Source organism: Saimiri boliviensis, chromosome 18, assembly GCF_048565385.1.
Source record: "Saimiri boliviensis isolate mSaiBol1 chromosome 18, mSaiBol1.pri, whole genome shotgun sequence".
NCBI lineage: Eukaryota > Metazoa > Chordata > Mammalia > Primates > Cebidae > Saimiri > Saimiri boliviensis.
The window spans coordinates 23,854,979-23,875,131 of NC_133466.1; the positions used below are offsets into that span (position 1 = coordinate 23,854,979).

Genomic DNA, 20,153 nt, shown 5'->3' on the forward strand with positions numbered 1-20,153 from the left:
TTTTAAGACATCCTCTTTAGCCAGGTACTACATTTTACAAACATTACCTATTTCAATTATCAGAATGATTTTGCAGAGAGGTGGTGATATTTTTCCATTTGAAAGAATAAATTAAGTAATAAGTAACATTCCCAGGGTCACACAGCTATTAAGTGTCAAACTCAGAAATCAAAAATATTTCCTTCTGATTCCAAAGCCCATAGTCTAAGCATATCCCATGTTTCTCTTTCAAATAGCATCAAATTCTCCTGCAACATATGAAATTAATGAATCCTCATATTTAGTTATTGATCATTGAATCACCTTTTCTTCTTTAGCTAGAAAATAAAAGATGAGTTAAAAATCTAAACACCTCTACTCTACAACTCTAAAGATAATCAAAAACATAAAAGATTTATTCTTAAATCCAAATATAAATGACATATTTCTAAATGAATAGACACTAATAATTCATAATAACTTTAAAATTATTAGGTTAAATATTATATAGAATGAATATACAATAAATTTCTGGTAATTAGTTTTAAATATATAATTATTATTTTAATATAATTTATCTTTTAGACAAGCTAATAACCAGCAGTCATCTGGCAACTCCAGGTAAGTTTTAATAATATTATTACTGTCTTTGAAAGAAAGTTTTCACTTACATTTTATTTTAGGCCCCTGAGAAGTCTCTGATGTCTTAGCAATTAATATTGCATGTATTTTATAGATAAGAAACCAGGAGCATAAAAGTGCAGTTTTAGTTCAAGATTTCACCAAAGTAAACAACATATTGAGGCCTAATGCCTGAGTTGTCAGAGTTCACTCCTATCCTCTGTTAATAACTAACAGAACTGTCATTATCTACTGAAAAGAATGTCACTAATAGGATCAAAAGGTTTTCCACCAAGGAAGCAGATTTTATCAGATATTAGGGACTTTCTGTCCTTTTATTATTCTCTCTGCATACATATTGGGCATGCTTTCTTTCTGTTGTTAACATGGTACTGGTGGCCAAAGAATTACCAAAGTGGCCTTAGATTCATTCATTCAATAATTTTTTTAAGTATCTACTTTATGCAAACTCTCAGTAGGTATCTTTGGTGTGCCAATTTCTCTGTATTTCTAGGAATTGTCCGCTGTGCTTCTGTCTTTCAATCAACTAAAATACCTTCTCTGGTCCTGACTTAATCTTCATATAGAATGTCCTGGGTGTGTCCCTAATCCCTTGAAGTAAATTCAATAAAGGCAATAATGTAGATCTTCAATCAGCTCCCAACAACACCACTACTGTGCTACATTATTAAAATTTACATCAAATATTATATACATAGAAAACACTTGTAAAATTATAAATGCCATTTTTAGTAGGGATAAATAATTCTTGAATAAAAATTGTTGGTGTAATATTTGAAAAGCAAAGCAATACATGAATCAATCAAAATGCTTTAGGAAACAAGCCATCACAACTCTAAAACCCATAGAGATCTATTATGATAGCATAAGTCTGTCTGCAGCTGTATTTAGGTTACCTCTAAACAGCACAACATGTTGAAAATTTTAAAAAACCTGCCAGTGAGTCCACATTCTCGTCTCCAATGTGGAAAAATATTTACAGCCTCTCAAATCCCCTTTCAACGCACTTTGAACAAACGCTTTTGGGATTGATAACGGCTAATTCCTTTGGTCTGAAAGTAAGCTGAAAAAGTAAGCTAAATATATTTTGAAAAATGCGTTCCTAAAACCTTGAAAGCCAGTAACAAGTACCCAAATTAATGCCTATTTTCTATTTGTTTATTGGTTCATTGAGTGATTCATCTAACACAAAGCCATTAAGGTCTTCTTAGTTGTATAAAATGTCCTAATAGTAATATGTAGAATGAATTAGGTGAAAAGAATGTTTTAAATAAAGCAAGAAAGCACTGGACTTAAAAGAAGGTTTTCTCCCTTACTATTCTGAAGACATATCTGTTAAAAATATAAAGAATTGGCTGAAACATCTGCCCAATTTCCTCTGGATAAAAAAGGAAATGATGAATGAGGGGTCAGAGAGCATGGGAAAGTATGCCACCCATATTTTTCTCTCCTGGTAAGTGAAGCAGAAACTTTTCTACATTTAAACTACAGAAATGGGGGTCAGTGTACACTTAGCCCTGTCTTTCACATTTTGTATAAGTAATCGATAGTCAAAATAAAGATCAAAAAGCAACATAAATTCTCAATCACTAAAAAGACATGGTTGAATTCATGCATTACCTAATTTCATCAATCAATCTACATGTATTTGGCAAGCTATCTAGCCTATTTGAACTTTATTATTTGAAAAATAGATTAAAATATATTTCTTAGAGGATGATCATGAAAATTGAAAGAGAGATAATACAGATATCACTGTACCATGGTCAACATGGTGACTCCCACAAAGAAAGAGTAGAAGGAACACCACCAATATTAGATCCCTACTCTTTCCCCCTTCTGAGTTTGATGAAACAGAATCAAATAAAAAAACCATTTGGATTCTTTATTTAAAAAACTCATAAAAACCCTGAATTTAAAACAAGATTATTATACTTGGTAATGTTCATTTTTATCTAAACTTTCATTTCACCAAAAAACAACTTTGTTTCTAAATGTTTCCTGTTATCAGAGACTGTATTGGATTACCTTAATCCTCAAAGCATTATTATGAGGTAAGTGAGTGGTGAAATATCATATTCTTTTTCTTTTTAGTGAATCCATGTACTACATGATTGCCCAATCATTCATCCCATTTATTCCTCTCATACAGCAAGATACTATATATTTATAGAGGAGAACGAGGCAATTAAATGTGAAAACTGCATTTTCCAAGCAGTAATTTATTATGAATATGCCTTCCAGGGATGTTAAGTTTATTCTCATTTTTATATGCCTGAAAGACAGAGTTTGAGAAAAATCAACAAATGCATGCATCATATACCTGGTATTAGTACTGTTATAAATTCTGTCAAAGAGAATTTTTGTGTGATAATGGTACAAATTCCATTAGGATTATGCGCTATACCATTCAACAGCTTTTGCTGACAATTACCTCAAAGTTTTACTAACCCGTTTAGAACATTAGAGAAGAAGGACTGGAACGGAGGTGACATGACACAGATTAATTTTTGGATCACGACAGAGTGCCTAGAGAGGGTGTTTTGGGCAACTGCTCCCATGTTTGAGGGATTTCTAGACTACAGCTTGTTCTAGTCCTTTTTTACTTACTGTGTAGGCAATAGCTGTAGAAAATAAAAAGTTTCACTATCATGGCCTTTCTCAATCTCATAAAAATGTATCCTTGCTACAATTCCACTGTGTGGAAGGGTTTGGGGATTGAAGAAAAAGAATAATTGGTTGATTTAGTGAAAAACATGAAAATCGGCCAAAACAACCTAAGGTAGAATTAAGTTCCTCAATTTAATTGCTTCAAGACTGAGATGCAGAGATTTTATCTGACACCAAATGTATTGTGACTTTAGGAATTATTCTTTTTCTGCACTTGAGAAAACAACATTTATATTGCTAAACACTCTCCTCTAATTTAAGGCATTCCTACTGACATGGTATCAAGACTACTAAAGAATCTTTCTACCATAATTTCAATTGGATTGAAAATCCATAGTCTTGCTTAAAATACATTTAAAAAATAACCCTAAATTTGTTCTATCACAGTAAATGAGAATTTCTGTAAGATGATACCTATTTTCCAATATAGTGTGGTGAAATAAAACTTTTCTCTAAAGGCAAACATTCATGGATGAAGATTCTGCTTCTACTGAGTAAGCTATCAGGATCTTGGGCTTAATTTGTCTTAAACAGTTTTGGGCACCAAGTACTATTATCCCTTTTCAAATAGTAGGGAAAATAAAATATATGATTTCCAAACCATGGTTTCGATTTATCATATTGTATATAACATCTCTTTCAAATTATTTGGAAGGCAAAAAATAATGGATTTTATTATTTTTACCCTCCACAATGCCTAACACAGAGCCCGTATTCAATAGGCACAGGAGAGTCCTAGTGCCAAATCACTGGAAATTGTTTTGACATTGGATCACTCTGAAGTAATCACCTTTGAGTGTATACTGAATTTTTCATGCTACAACTACAAATGTATAATTAAAGCCTTCTATCTGCTGAATTCCAAGTAATGCTAATTTACTGGTGTGTTTTCATCATATGTCAAAAGTTAGTGCCCTGAAGGTAAAATGCCACATAGATTACAGAAAACAAGTGCATTTTCCCCACTGAAGTTAATAATGCCTGATATTAATGAAATTTGAATAGTTTTGCAATTTGGCATAGACTTCTTAGAATAAAAGAAATACTAGTACAAAAATTAGGGAATAAAATGCAAAGCAAGTAATACTCAAGTCAAAAAACTCTAGTTTGAGAGGGCAAACCCATTTAAATTAAACTGGCATCTGGCTGGGTTTAACAGCTGATGTTTTAATTGATGGTTTTGTTAGAAAGTTTAATCATGTATATTCATTTAGAAAATGAAAGAGAGTGAGAGAGAAGACTCAGTAAAAAAAATTGACTAAAATTTTTAAATGGACTACCACTGTTAAAAATTACATTCATATTTTCTGTATTTGTTTTAATATGGGAAACTTCTGTTCCTCATGGACCAAGTCAGGTGAAGAGTGTTTATGAAACAGCCTGGAGAGATACAGAGTGCAACTTAAGATTCCAACTTTAATATTCCAACTTAAAGTCAAAATACTTCAAACTAGACTCAGTTTCTAATCTCACAATTTGTTCATCTCATAAACAGTATTGAGACTAATGGCCATAGTAACAGAATTGGTCTCTCCAGTCATTCAACTGCCAGTTCCTTAGCATTCCATTCTCCACCTCCACTAATCTTGTTCAGAAGCACATGTAGTTACTGAAGATCATCAATTTTACCTGTAAGTAGCAGTTGAGCCCATGTTCCATCTCCTCTGCCGTTGTGAGAGTTCTAGCCCTCATCAACTTTCACATGGACCATTGAAACAGCTTCTCGAATGGTGTTATTCACGTGAGGTTTTACATGGTCCAACAATTGCCTTTATGAAACATGGACTAGTCATATCACACATATATGTAAAAATCTTTCAATGCCATTGCCTATTGAAAAATATTCCTAACACTTAACAAAGATAAAAAGGTCCCCTAGAATCTAGTACCAGACTCCATTCTTACTGTGCCTTCCATAAACATTTGTCTAGTTTAGTGAGACTCATCTGTTTCCCATAAATTCATTTGCTCCTGACATATCACTAAATACATTCCATACAGCTTTCCTCTCTCCTCCTGGTGCATTTCTAGGCATTCTTCAAAAATAATTTAAATATGACCACTTCTATAACGATGTTTATAATTCTTGCCTTAGAAGGAAACTAACTGCTTAAACTTTGGTGCTCCTATAGCACTTTTTAAATATCTCTCTTAAAAAAAAAATTGTAAATAAACCAGTTTCTCCACTAAACTTCAAGCTTCATGAGAAGTATATGCAATTGGGTTTAGTAAATAATACTTTTAGTAAATAATACTTTTATTATTATTTATTGTTTTCCTGCATAGGAGTACTCTGTCATTTGAGAATGGCTCTGATCTTTACTCTGTCCTATAATTTTAGATGGGTATTCCATGAATTTCCCATTGGTTTATATTCATTTTAATTACAGCCAGTTAAAAATATCTAATTTAGTTCTATGTATACTCAGCAAAAATCTATAAATGTTTTTAATTAAGAATTAATTTAGTAGATTCACTGACATGAGCATATTTATTTTGCTAATTAATTTTATAGAGCAGAAAGAGAATTACAGATTTTTATATTTTTAAAACCCAGCAGATGGCAGTACAGTTCCGGCTTTAAGATTAAGAATGATAACCAAAAAGGAAAAATAATGCTGTTGAGTTAAAGATTTCCAAAACTTTGCACCATCACTATTACTGTATTCAGAGGCAAAAATATTCAGATTTCCACATTGGCCTGAAAAATAAAATAAAAAGTCTTTATCTTGTGGGCATGGATATGTCTTATTTTCAGAATTGCTCTTACATTTTCCAAGTTAATTTCTAGAAGTAAAATGTGTTTCTTGGTGCATCTAGACTTCAGTTTATGAAAGTGGGCAAGTAAAAGTCAAGACAGGCTGAGAGGGGAAAATTGTTCAGATTCCCTCCAGAAGATCGCATGAAACCCTGAAGGGGTATGTTTAAAGTGTACCCCCTAAGAATCTCTGACCCAAAGGAAAAAGAGATAGAATAACCATTAGATTTCTCATTGTTTAATGTCACAATGTACTGGAAATTTTTAAGTATTTTATTTTACTTTAAAATGACTTTGGTTGGTAAATTTACTCTACAAAATAGAAACGCTGACTTAAGCCACTATATTTTCAAATAATAAGCTTATAAGTAAATTAAGTGGCTGCTAGATGCTGCAGATGATGTCATAAACTTTCCAAAATTGCCCCACATGAAATTTCAAAATTTAAAACAGTCTAATTTTACAAATGATTGATCTTAAAATGAAATAAATATTTCTATGGCAATTAAAGAATATAAGTAAGAACCCCAATGGCAAAAAGCGTATTAAATGTTTTAACACTGTGTATATCTCATCAACTGGAAATTAATTTCAGTCATTTTTTAAAGGAAATGTCTCAATAGAGTGTCCGTCTGGTTCAAGACCTTGTGCTGATGCTCTAACATGTATAGCAGCTGATTTATTTTGTGATGGAGAATTAAACTGTCCAGATGGTTCTGATGAAGACACTAAAACATGTGGTAAGTTTACACCCCATTCTCTCCCCTTCTGTTTTATCCTCCCTCACTGTAGACACACAAACACACGCATGCACACACACACACACACACACACTCACACACTAATCTCGGAGACCTGAAACTACTGAAGAACAGTATAATATAATACAAAATCTAAAAATAATTGTATTAATATTTTCCTAAACTTAATAAATAATACTAAACATATTGATTAATTAAACAGAAAATTTTGTTGAATTTCTTTTGATCACTACAGAAAGGAAGATGTGATGTCTGTCATAAATGTGGGGATGGGTGTTGCTAAATTTTTGTCTCCTCTGATATACATTCTCATTTCTTTTCATGTTTTTTCACTATCATATCAGTCTTTTCCTTTCAACATTTTAACAGTACCTAACTCAATGAGAACCAGCTTGAAAATCTGATTGTTGCTCTTATTTGCCTCTTGTAGTTCTATAAATAATGGAAACAAGATATGAATAAGAAATTAATGCCCCATAAGTAAAACATCTGTGTTTCACTTGTATATTTTGGCATCTTTTTTTAGTGTCAATGACAATAATGTTATTTTACTATTATTATTATTATTATTATTATTATTATTATTATTTGACACTTAAGTAGCACTTACTGTATACCAAGCATAGCTCTAGTTGATTTAAACATATTTACTCTTTGCCTTATTTCTTCCTTTTAAAGCTGGATTCCACTTAGAAAAGTTTACTAGAAAGCAATATCTAAATAGGCAGTTTATTTTTGTATGTAACACATTGAAGAAGATTTCCACATAGAACTACTATAGTTCTCCTTTATTTGAGGTTTCCAGTTTCAGCTACCCATTGTCAACCACAGGCGACAATAGTAAATGGAAAATTCCAGAAATAAACAATGTACAAGTATAAAATTGAACGTCATTCTGAGTATCAGTATAATTGTTCTATTTTATTAGTCATTATTGTTGTTAATCTCCTATGCTGCCTAATTTCTAAGTCAAACCTTATCATAAGTGTGTATGTATAGGAAAAAACATGGTAGATACAGGGTTCACTATTACCCATGGTTCAGACATCCACTGGAGTTCTTAGACTATATCCCCTGTGGATAAGGGGAGACTGCTGTATTTGGATAAGTCTAACCTATATTTTTTTATTTAACAGAAAGCATTAATTGCACATTTTTTGGTATGGCTTATAATCAGTTTTAAAACTGACCCTAAGTACAATTAGTGCCCAAAGTGTGTTGAAGACTGTAGTTACTATTTGCTAAACGTTTCCATTATTTGGTACACTTTTCTAATCTTGCTTGATATTAATGGAAGATGAGCATTCCAATAATGACCAAAGTTTTAAAACGACCTCTCTACTTAGTACGTACTTTAAAAGCCAGGCAGTTGGTCTGTTTCCCAGTAACTACTCACAAAAGGCAACTCTACTATAGAGACTTCCACTAAGCAATCTCTTTCAAATGTTCTTGGATAAAATTCAGACCTTTAAAGTTTAACTACATGCTTTGAAGTTCACTCAGAACATATTGGAAGAAAGTGCAGTCTACAGAATATTTTTTAATCTATTTTGTATAACCAAGTTACTCAAAGATGAAGAAAGCAGTGTTCTTGTTTTGCTATGCTTTTCAGGCATTTTCTAAAATCTTTTCAGGGACAATATGATACAAGTGTGCCATCATGAGGCAACAAAGGTGATGTTGATTTCTGTTTCAAAAATAATAGTGTACGTCAACTTAGACACATGGCTTTAAGCCAATAAAACGACGATCTAGATCCTTAAATAGAGGAAAAGGCATAACTAACAAAATATATGATCAAATATTTGAAAAATATACTGCACCTATTATTTTGTTATTACTGTCTGGAGTTCATAATGTTCATGATAAACTAGTATCAGTACATATAAAAAAGACCCATAGGAGTGTCATGTATGATAGTTTATCCTAAAATATGTTTTAATGCTATGAATTAATGAATTATTTTTTCTGAGCCATTCTAAATTCAAGAGATGAGCCTCAATATTAGAATGGAAGTAATCATCTCAATTTGCTTTAAAAAAATATAGTCAAACTGCATTTTTACACGAGTATGTGAAGATTTTGTTTGTTTGTTTATTGAACCTTAGTAGTTACCAGCCTTTCCTGTCACAAACACTCTCAACCCTGCACACTGTCATTTTCCATTTTCTTGATTCCCTTTTTTGTTGTTTAAAGAAAGTATTGTGTCTATTTTGATAAATAAATTCAAATTATGTGTAGGATAAAATTGTTTAAATCAGTCTTTTTTATCAAGAGAGATTTCAAGATTACCAGTTGTTTTATTCATTTTAAGTTGCTTCATTCATCGATGATGGTGAGCCCACAAGCCTAGAGAATTTCAGCACCAACTCCAACTTCCAGCAGCATTATTTCCACCTGAAAGCCCCCATCCATCAATCTGTATTCACAGAAAAATTTACAAAATTAATTTAAGATAATTTTTTTAATATGTAGTTGACCTTTCTCTCTCATTGATTCACACACATTTTGCTCCAACTGTAAGCTCTGATTCCGGTTTGTGTTATTAATGTTGTCTTCCTCATGCAGCTTCCCTTTTAGTCTTTAATTATTTAGGTTTGCACACTTGCAGCTGACTATAGCTGAACCAAGATTTCTTTAAATTGTTTTTCTCTTCTGATTAGAATTATATCAGCAGGAAAGTTCACTTTTTAGCTGAACTGTAAGAAGGAAAGATGCTGATTCACAGCATTTAAGCCAATGCTTAACTCTTTGGAAGTTGGCAAGGGTTCTCATAGTTTGTATGTCTCACGTGTATATGCATAATAGAGCTTGGTGGGTGAGCGTAGATCATGTTTGATTTATATATCCTGGAGATTTCAACGACGTAAGCAAAGACATAATTAGTGAATACTGAGCCAGCAGAGGGAGCTCTTAGTGGGTCCTAAGTGCATACCCTTATTAATTCCATCCCATTTCAGGCAACGTTTCTGATAGTGCAATAGAACGGCTGATATTATTTGACAGGCTCATTTATCTTCTACTTAGAATTTTTTTTCTGATGCTGCACTAGAAAGCACTGCACAGTCTAAAAAGTCATAATCCTAACACCCAGCAGTTCTACTCATCCACAACTGTGTTATTTTTTCCTACAAACCTATCCTGCTTCATGGTCATTTGTACTATTAGGTTCTCCAGAAACATGGTGAAATTAAATTTTAAAAATGTATGAGAAAGCGCCTTACACAAGCCTCTATCTTGAAATGATAATATTTTGGCATTCTGAACTTTACTATTAGAAATAATTCAATACTATCACAATTTTATTCTAAATACCTTTTGAAATAGTCTCTATATTTACTTGTATGCAGAAATTGACTAGAGCCTAACTAGAGCAGAATTTGACCTGTAGAGTATCCATTCCCACTAAAACTTAGTACCACGATAGAAAACAGGACAGGAAAATTGATCATATTTTTTAGGACATGCTAAATAATATAATAAACAATCTTAACAATTTAAGTCAGTAACAGTTTGTTTATCACCCATATCATGGTGAAAGAAAGATGGCAAAGGGCTGTGCTCTATGTAGGCGTTCAGGATGCCTGCTCCTTACTTGCCACTGTGTCCCCAGAGTCCTCCACTGGATCCTTTACAACCAGTTGACTGACAAAGGAAGAATGTCACAGATAAATTTGGAAACCATATTTGGAAACAGACACAGTGACTTTTACAATCGTTCATTGGCCAACTCAGTCACATGACCTCATCTGACTGCAAGGGATTTGGGGAAGTGTAGTTCAGTCATGTGCTCAGGAAAGAACTGAAACAGGATTTTTCAAACATAGAACCGTCTTTGAAACTGGTGACATAACTCAGCTTTTTGGAAAATTATGACTCATGTTGTGCAGCACAAAGCTGTTGATACCTTTCCCAAAAAAATGTGTAGTGAATAGATGGGAATCATGACTAAACTTTTATCATCTTTACGAACAGGTTTTACAAATTCTTAACAGGATCTTGTTTTTTTTTTCTCTCTCTCTCTCTCTCTCTCTCTCTCTCTCTCTCTCTCTCTCTCGTCCTCTTGTTTATTCTGGAATATTATTGCAAATGTGATCTATATTTTAAATTTAAGAACATTGAAAAAGATGGAAGTCTCTTAAAATTTTTCTATTTCTTCTTTATTCATGCTTTTCCCTCCTGCTTTTTAGTTCAAAGTGTGAGTGATGTCATCATGATAGTGATAGATATATAAATATATTGTAATATTAGGCAATATACCACAGTATGCGGTTGAATGAGACTGCCTGGCTTTAAATTGTTGCTGGTAAGCTAGGAGGCCTTATGGTAGTTATTTAACCCAAATATGCCTCAGTTTTCCTTATAACGTCACAGAGTTGTTATGCAAATTACACTTACACATATAAAATAGCTTTAGAAAATGACTGGCACATAGTAAACACTCCGTAAATATTAGCAGTTGTATTTTAGCACTGATAGGATTGAGCACTCTACCTCACTGGTCCTTAAGTAGAACTTAAATATGAACTTTACAGTAGCAGCAGACTTTACCACACGTCCTACAACTTGGAGTTCATGTTGTTTCTTGGCCAACTGTGATTTAAAAGCTTTATAGATCACATCAAATACAAGCAAATACCATTTTGGTTTTTATGGTCTTTGAATCTAAGGCATTAATTGCCCTACTTTTTTGGCAACTAGAAAAGTTTTGCAACTAGAAAAGTATTTAGCAAGTCATTAAAAAGTCACATATTTTACTACTTATCTTCAAATCATTAAAAATTAGCCTTAATTTTCTTTGTTTGTTGCAGTCATTATTATACATAAGGCAATTAAATTAACTCAACAAACCACAATTTTTCTTTTTTTTTTTTTAGTGATCTATGCTGCATTGTTCAGAATTTAATCTTTGCTTCTTGAATTATTATCTTCTGTTATCTTTGTTCTTTTTCCTGTTCTTTATTTCTTCATTCTTTTCTTCTTCTAGGAATCAGGTTGTCAAATCATAAGCTAGCAATGAATTCCTAGGCCGTTGTTTTTAAGCAGACTTTCGATAATAAACTTAACTTATCAAAGTAAATGTTTGCCCATTTTTAAAAAATATGCCAAAAATAGCAAAAATCCAATAAAAACATGAAATTTTTATTAAGGTTTCTATCTGCTGTCTAGTTTGTAATATTTTTATTTTTATATGCATAAAATATTTTGTCATAAAATAGCTTGTATTACGTAATTTGATAGAATCACTTTATAATTTTACAATGAGCTTTTTCATAGCTCAATCTTTAGAAGTAGCTTACTCTAAACACTCAGATTCCTAAAATGACATTTTGACATATTTCTTTGATTTTTCTATCCTCCATTAATGCTTCTCCATATGAAGAGTTTATAATATGCAGAGATAAAGAACACATTGTAGGGATCATAATTTTAGAATATTATGTCAACATAGCCAAGTAACTAACCAGGAGGAAAATGATGTAAGAAAGACTAAAAATTGTGAAAATCAAGGTGGTTTTTTGCATATAAAAAAAAAACAATAATCTTTAAGTAATAGTTCTTGGTTCATGCCTTCAAGAAGATTTTAATCTAATTTGAATGAATTCATATATAAATTAAAGGCAACTAATAATGCATGATATTAAGGAGAGGTTCATGAAATAAATCTACTATAAAACTTAAAGAGGAAAATGAGTAATTATGGAAAGCAAAAGGCAGAATCAGGAATATTGTATGAAAATATTGAAAATATTGAGCTAGCTATTCCCAAAGGAGTAACTCCTTTAAAACCTCTTTAAAAACTTTAAAATATGGGCTAACAGATTTGTTGGATGGAATTCTGCACAGGCCACTAGTACTATCATTTTTCTGGCCTTATTCTAATCATTTTCAAAAAACAAAGTACTTTGTACATATATTTGAAATTCACCTAGCTCCAATTTAATTATAAAAATAAGACAAAAAATGACTAGTTATCTGTCTAAACTGGCAGTTTTCAAGTCAGATATATTTATTTCCTTGCAAATATGGAAGAATACACTTAAAGTGCAGCTTAGAGAAGGGTTTTAGAAAGACAATGCTTTTCTAAGGTACTCTATGATAGGATGTGTATGAGTATTTGAAAAAGGCTAATAAGTTTTAAATGTGAAATCTTATGATCATCTGGTCAATTCAGTTTTATAAAATAGCGTTGTAAAGATTCTGCCATGAGTGTTCTGTGAAATGTCTTGCTGCCAGTTTGAATCCCAAGATTGTTTTTGTGTAACATTAATTGGCATTGTTTTGCAGCCACAGCTTGTGATGGAAGATTTTTGTTAACTGAATCATCTGGGTCTTTCCAGGCTACTCATTATCCAAAACCTTCTGAAGCAAGTGTTATTTGCCAGTGGATCATACGGTAATAAACGATCTTATATTTTCTGTTCTTAAGTCATAAAGTATTTCTCTGATGCAACGTGTTACTGCTTTTTCAGTAGTTTTTTTAAAGAATCATTGTTTTCATTAACTATGAAGCAAAGACCTCCAAACTGACAGACTATACAAAAATTATCATTTTTTAACCTTTTAGAAAGGTATTCCATGTTATGAACAATACCATCTAATAAATTGGGTCATCTCATTGGGTTCTGAAGGAAGTTTCTCTTTCTGTAGCTGACATTCATCATGTGCTGGCAGGCAAACAACACACACTGTAAATCATGACAAGTGGAATTTCACATCACCTGCATTTGTCTGTAAAATATTTTCTTTCTCATTTTGCCACTTACTGTGTGGAAATCTCTAAAACATGATTCAGTTACAGCAGATAAGAGCAGGGAACAGCCTCTATATATGTCTTTTTTCCTATATCTTGAAGGACATTTGGATCAGTCAATATATATTTCACCTCCATATTCTTAACTCAATTAATCAATCCAATCATGAAGATAATCAAAATAATCAGGCTGCTGACAGCTGACCTACCCTAATGTTTACCTAAGCATTTTCACAGACAACGCCTTACGTTCCTTCCAGATGTTCCAAGGAGAAAAAGAATTTGTGCTCACATAAATATGAGATCCTGAAATAAATTTATTAAAACTATTAAAAATGTTACTTCTTATAGCCTTAAATATGTTAACATGCAATGTAAGTCTCCAATAAAAACTTGCTTGTTAAACTGCTGAATATTTCCCCAACAGAATATGCAGAATAAGTACTCCATAGAATTCACTATGAAAAATTACATTCTAGTTAGTTCATTTCATTTCTCTTAATAGCTAAATGGGATTATGTTTTACCAGTCTGATTGATAATATGTAATTTTAATCATTCTAATGACTCACTAGAAAACTAGGGCAATAAATATAATAGCTGATTAAATAAAGTTCAAAAGTAGAGCCTCGGTTTCTTGCCAAACAGTATGAAATGACCCCAAAAATAATCATCACTGTAGACATATTTCAGAAAAGAGATGTGAGAAAGAGACTGTTCTATACACACTTACTTGGCATTGTTCAAGGAAAGAATCTCTCTCTTTTTTTCATTTCTATTTGGAGTGCAGCCCCATGTGAGATATGTGATATAACTAAAAACACAATTTGCATTGTTTCATGCTCTAGGCTACATGTTATTGGTATATCAAAAATAAGACTATGAATTAAAAATGACAGTTCTAAGTAATTCTTGCCAGTTGAAAAATTAACCAAGGTGGAGAACATTGTTTCCACCCTACATTTGTATGTTTAGAGAACAGCCTCTATATGTCTTTTTTGCTTTATCTTGAATGACTTCTGAATCAGTCCATATATATTTCACTTCCACATTTCATGTCCACATATATATAAACATATAAATGTAAGGTGAAAACAATATTCTCAACAATATATATAAAACCTATATACAAATATTTTATTCTCCTAATTGTGTGTGTGCGTGCGCACACATGCACAAACACACACCCCATCACATCGAACTTACAAGAAGCATTTATAAATGTCTATTAGCGTTGCTCATTAAGAAAATAAAATGTTAACTTTATCACTTATTTGAAATGTCAATAGAAAGCTGTAGAAAATCTTAATGTCTTTCACTGAAAATGGAAATAACTTATAAATGTAACTAATCTGCATAATAGTTCTGTACTTGGGTACAGAACCATTTTTTATGCAATCTTGGCCTTAGAAACTAAATCTCTAAGTATTACCAGCCCTTGTAATCCTTTCCTGGGTCCATTTGCAGATGATCAAGCCAACCTCATGCCTAAGGAGGTTTAAACATTTTCACCTATACGCACTTTTATTTCTTTCAGCCATCTCCCTTTCTGAGGAGCTCAGAGGAACTTTGTACTTACAAAGCACTTGAAGGAGTTATTTACACTTCTTTTTATAACACTTTAGTAAGACAGTGGAGTTGTAAATAGAGGTTTCAGTAAGTCTCCCCTCTCTGACACTATTATCTGAAAATAAAAATAAGTTTAAATATCAAATTTAAATTTTCTGGTGAACCTGTCACACTTTTCCTTCCATGCTTTTTTAATGGCAGCTGTATAATTATTTTTTATATCAATAAGAATGCACTAGTTTCTACAAAGTATTAGATAATACAGGGATAATATAGGGATGAATGAATTGATCCCTGTCCTTGAGTCATATAAATTCTGTTAGAAAAGACATTTACGTATGTAAAGAACAATTATAGAATATAATAGCTGTCACCTTGATGGTATGAAAAATGTACATGAATTGTAAAACTTAATATAGTTAAAATATTTATATTACCCAAAGTGATGTATAGATCAGATGCAAGCCCCGTAAAATACCAATGGCATTTTTTATAGAAATAGAAAAAAAATCCAAAAATTCACCTGGAGCCACAACAAAACCCAAGTAGCCAAAACAAACTTGAAAAAAGAAAAATACCTGGGGGCTCACACTGATTTCAAAACATATTACAGAGCTATGGTAATCAAAACTGTAACATACTGACAGACATAGAATAGAAAGCCACAATAAAGCCTCACATATATGATCAAATGATCTTCCATGAGGGTACTAAGAGAACATAAAGGGGAAAGGATAATCCTTTCCACAAATGATTTTGGGAAGACCTGAAGTGGTACAGCTGCTATGGAGAACAGTATGCAGTTTCCTTAAAAAATTAAAAATAGAATTCCCATATGATGCAACATTCCCAATTTTGAATATTTAACTCAATGAAATATCTGTACTCTCATGTTCATTTCAGCATTATTTACAGTAACCAAAAGGTAAAAAGAACCTGAATGTCAATCTTCAGATGATTGAAGAAAATGTGATATATATGTGAATATTATTCAGCCATAAAAACGGAAATCTTGTATATGATACAACATAAAAGAACCTTGAGAATATTATGCTAAGTGAAATAAGCCAGTCACAGAGAGATATATACTACATGTCTTCATTTACAGGAAGCATAGAAAGTACTTAAACTCATGGAAATGAAAGTAGAATGGTGGTTGCCAGGGACTGGGAGGACTAAGCAATGGAGAGTTGTCATTCACTAATACAGATTTCAGTCTTGCAAGTTAAAAAGTTCTAGAGATCTGCTGTACATCATTGTGTTCATAATTGGCAATAATGCACTGTACACTTAAAAATTTAAGAGGGTAGATATCATATTATGTGGTGGTACTCACCACAAGAAACCACATACAAATTCTAGGATGCATTAAGAAATATGACAACTGCTAAAAACGTGATGATCTATTTTTTGCTTTTCATTTAGTGTAAATCAAGGACTTTCTATTGAACTGAGCATTGATCATTTTAACACATATTATACAGATATATTAAATATTTATGAAGGCGTAGGATCAAGCAAGATTTTGAGAGGTAAGTTGAAACAAATATATAATTACTTATGAAAATGAAATTATGTGGGTAACTTTCTGGAGTAATGTGTTTTCCCTTTGATTTTGAAGTGAATATTGACTTGAAACTTACAAAACTAAAAAAAAAAAGAAAACAGAATTGTTTCTCATTATAAAAATTAGAAAATTAGTACTCTGTCATCTTCATAATAAAACAGTTACATTTTAACAATGTGGTCTTCTAATTAGTATCTTAAAAATTATGTGAAAATTGTCAAAGAATTATAATTATATATCTGGTTACCATACATTGTTTAAATGTTAGTCCCAATTAACCAAATTTGGGCAATCCCTGAAAATTACTATTCTGTTTGTCTCTGACATTGCATAGGTTATAAATTCACAGAGGTGCTGTCATTTTTTATGTGCACCCTGCTTCTCAGTCTCCTGCAGGCTAATACTGATAAAGCGTCTGAAACATTGTCTAGCCCAAGAGGTAGGCTCAGTAAATGGTAGCTGTGGATGGATGGTATTGTAACTACATAACCATTTATCATTATACACGGACAGAGCTAGAAGCTGAAAAGAGGGCAGGGGATGTCCTAGTAATATACATCTGCCCATGCCGCTTTGTTCCACCTGGCCCCAAAGTGCACAGACGTATTCACAGTAGCCAGTGGAATTAGGGGCAAAATTCCAGGAGGAAATAAAATGAGGATGAATTACAGAATATGGAAATAAAGTAAAGGGAATAACTATTTTTCTCGTATGTTGGAGAAATAGTTAAGTGTTGAGCTAAGATAAGGTTGGTGACACCTGTGATTAAATTTTATGTATTAACTATTTATTTTAAGAACTTTGCCTTTCAAATTGTATTTGTGGGTAATGAAAAGTGAATCCTATTTAATGATTTGAGAAATATTTAAGCATATACTAACAATATCTCATTTTTATTAGGTATTGATGTGTGGTACTCTGCTGAATAATCAATGTGCATTTTCTTATTTAATATTTTCAACAAATCTGCAAAATATGTTTTACAGAAGAGTAAAATGAGGTCTAATATGTTAAATTACCATAAGTTCACAATTATGTAAGTGTTGGAGGCAGAAATTAAACTCAAATTCTCCTACTTGAAACACAATACAATTATTCTTTGTGCTTTAAAAGCCCAAGTACAAATATCATAATGAGTAGATATAAAACATGTGAACTCATGGTAAGTCACATTTGATCTTAAAAAATGGGCCAACTATTTCACAATCTATTTCTGTAGCTGATAAATGCGGTTTCCTAAAATTATGATCAACATAAATATTTACATAAGTGGACAAATAGGCTACTTCATATAAATATTTCCGAGGACTAATGTGGCATTAATAAACTTTAGCATATATTTTTTACTTGCACTGTGTAAAGGAGTGTTGTCAGCACTTTGAGTTCATTCAATAAACGATCTCTCAAACCCATTATGTAGGTGTTATTAATAATGTCTACAGAAGATAAAATCTAAATTTTTAGAGGTTGGGGGTAAATAAGTGGTAGGCACAAGATAGTCTCATTTTTCAAATACTATAATTTATCTAAATACTATTTTCAGATGTTTAGAGTGTCAGCAATTTGTGAATAAATTTTAAAATAATTAGGCATAGTGATGTGACTAATGCACAATTAATTTAAAAAAATGTAATAAGAAACTGAATATCCAAGCAGAAAACATCTATGAATGTGTAGTTACAGCATAATAGGTAGTTGCAGGCTGGGCGCGGTGGCTCAAACCTGTAATCCCACCACTTTGGGAGGCTGAGGCGGGTGGATCACGAGGTCAAGAAATCGAGACCATCATGGTCAACATGGTGAAACCCTGTCTCTATTAAAAATACAAAAAAATTAGGTGGGCATGGTTGCACGTGCCTGTAATCCCAGCTACTCAGGAGGCTGAGGCAGGAGAATTGCCTGAACCCAGGAGGCGGGGGTTGCAGTGAGCCGAGATCGTGCCATTGCACTGCAGCCTGGGTAACAAGAGCGAAACTCCATCTCAAAATAATAATAATAATAGGTAGTTGTTTAATTTTAAGGTATTTGAAATAAAAATTTATTTTGAAGTTTTAAAAATTAAATATTTTAATTATAATCTAAAATATCAGAAAATGCATTGGGTGTTAAATTTTAAAATTAAAAATTCTAACTTTTTCTAAGAAAACTAATAATATCTTACCTTTGGCATCTAGCACGAAATCTGATGTATTGTAAAAATTCAAAGTTTGTTTATCTGAATTAACATCAATTGGTATATATTTTTATCACATGGTATTGTAATATATAATCAATGGAGACAAGCAGTATTTACTATAACTGTAAAGTTAATTTGTATGAAAATAATGCTGATACTTTTATTCTCAAGTCACAAGATCATCTTTCTCCAGATGTTTTAGCAATTTCTTTATGTGAAACAGGGTTACAAGATTTGCTTTCATTAAGTTCCAATTCAAAATTTATAATCTCAAATACTGTTATTATTTGTACAACATTGGAAAAATATAAATATTTTACTTAGGGCAAGTTGATTGTATAGAGACAATATAAGGAAATACAAGCATCTATTATCATAAAATACTTGTTACATATCTGATTGGATAAATCAGCATAAAAAAAATCTAGAGGTATGTTTCCAGTCATTTTAATCTATAGTTGTGATGTGAGAGTTCTCTAACTGCTAAAAAGTATCAGAGAAATATAGACATTACATAAAGTGATAGTGCAGTAGTCTTCAAATAATTATGAAAATTGAAGTAAATCAAAATAGAGTGCAGGGAAAGTTATTTCAAAAGTGTTTTCTTTAAGTTGCAGTGATGAAAGTGTAATATTAAATTCAATAGTCATAATAATTATTAATACTTCATATGAAAGGGGTAGAAGATGGTGAGTGAGCTTACTTAATTTAGTGTTCAGAAAAATCTATAAAAGTTTGTATGCATCTTCAAGGAAAGACAGCAAAACTGCCTGGGTTAGCACACTGAAAACGGTTTCAAAATGCTTAGCCTAGGAATTGTGTTTCTGAGTGCATAGCTGTTATGCCATTCTTTATATCTCAAGTGCTTAGCTGGTACTCCATTGCCACAGGTCTGCTGACAATATATTTCCAATACTGTAGCGTTACACTGTGTATGGCCATGCTTATACTGAGGCACACACTAGTGTGCATAGCTATAGTCAAAGTTACATAATAAACAGTGTGTATTCCTGAATTCTCAACTTATCCTACAACAAAAATAATCACATTGCATATATGGAATTAATATATGCAAATATTATTCAAGGTAAAGCATTTTCAAAAAATTTTGTGACTTTATTAGGATACTTTCATGTATACTCAGAAGCACCCTTACACTCACTTCTGTGGAAAAGTTTATTTTAGCAAGCACTAGCTTTGCATAAGTCATCCCTTCCAGAAGTTCTCAAAGATTCCCCAATCATACTGGCTGGCAAAATTAAAGATTCCTTCCTGAGT

General features: G+C 32.1%; 1 protein-coding gene across 1 annotated transcript in view; it reads left to right on the plus strand.

Annotated features, from left to right (window-relative positions):
* Window positions 1–20,153, plus strand: part of TMPRSS15 (transmembrane serine protease 15) — a 114,052-nt gene that overhangs the window by 15,441 nt on the left and 78,458 nt on the right. Inside the window, exons 5-8 of the mRNA XM_003934328.2 lie at window positions 565–600; window positions 6,658–6,789; window positions 13,099–13,207; window positions 16,558–16,664. Coding sequence (XP_003934377.1) covers window positions 565–600; window positions 6,658–6,789; window positions 13,099–13,207; window positions 16,558–16,664 — 384 coding nt within the window. The remainder of the gene's footprint in view (window positions 1–564; window positions 601–6,657; window positions 6,790–13,098; window positions 13,208–16,557; window positions 16,665–20,153) is intronic.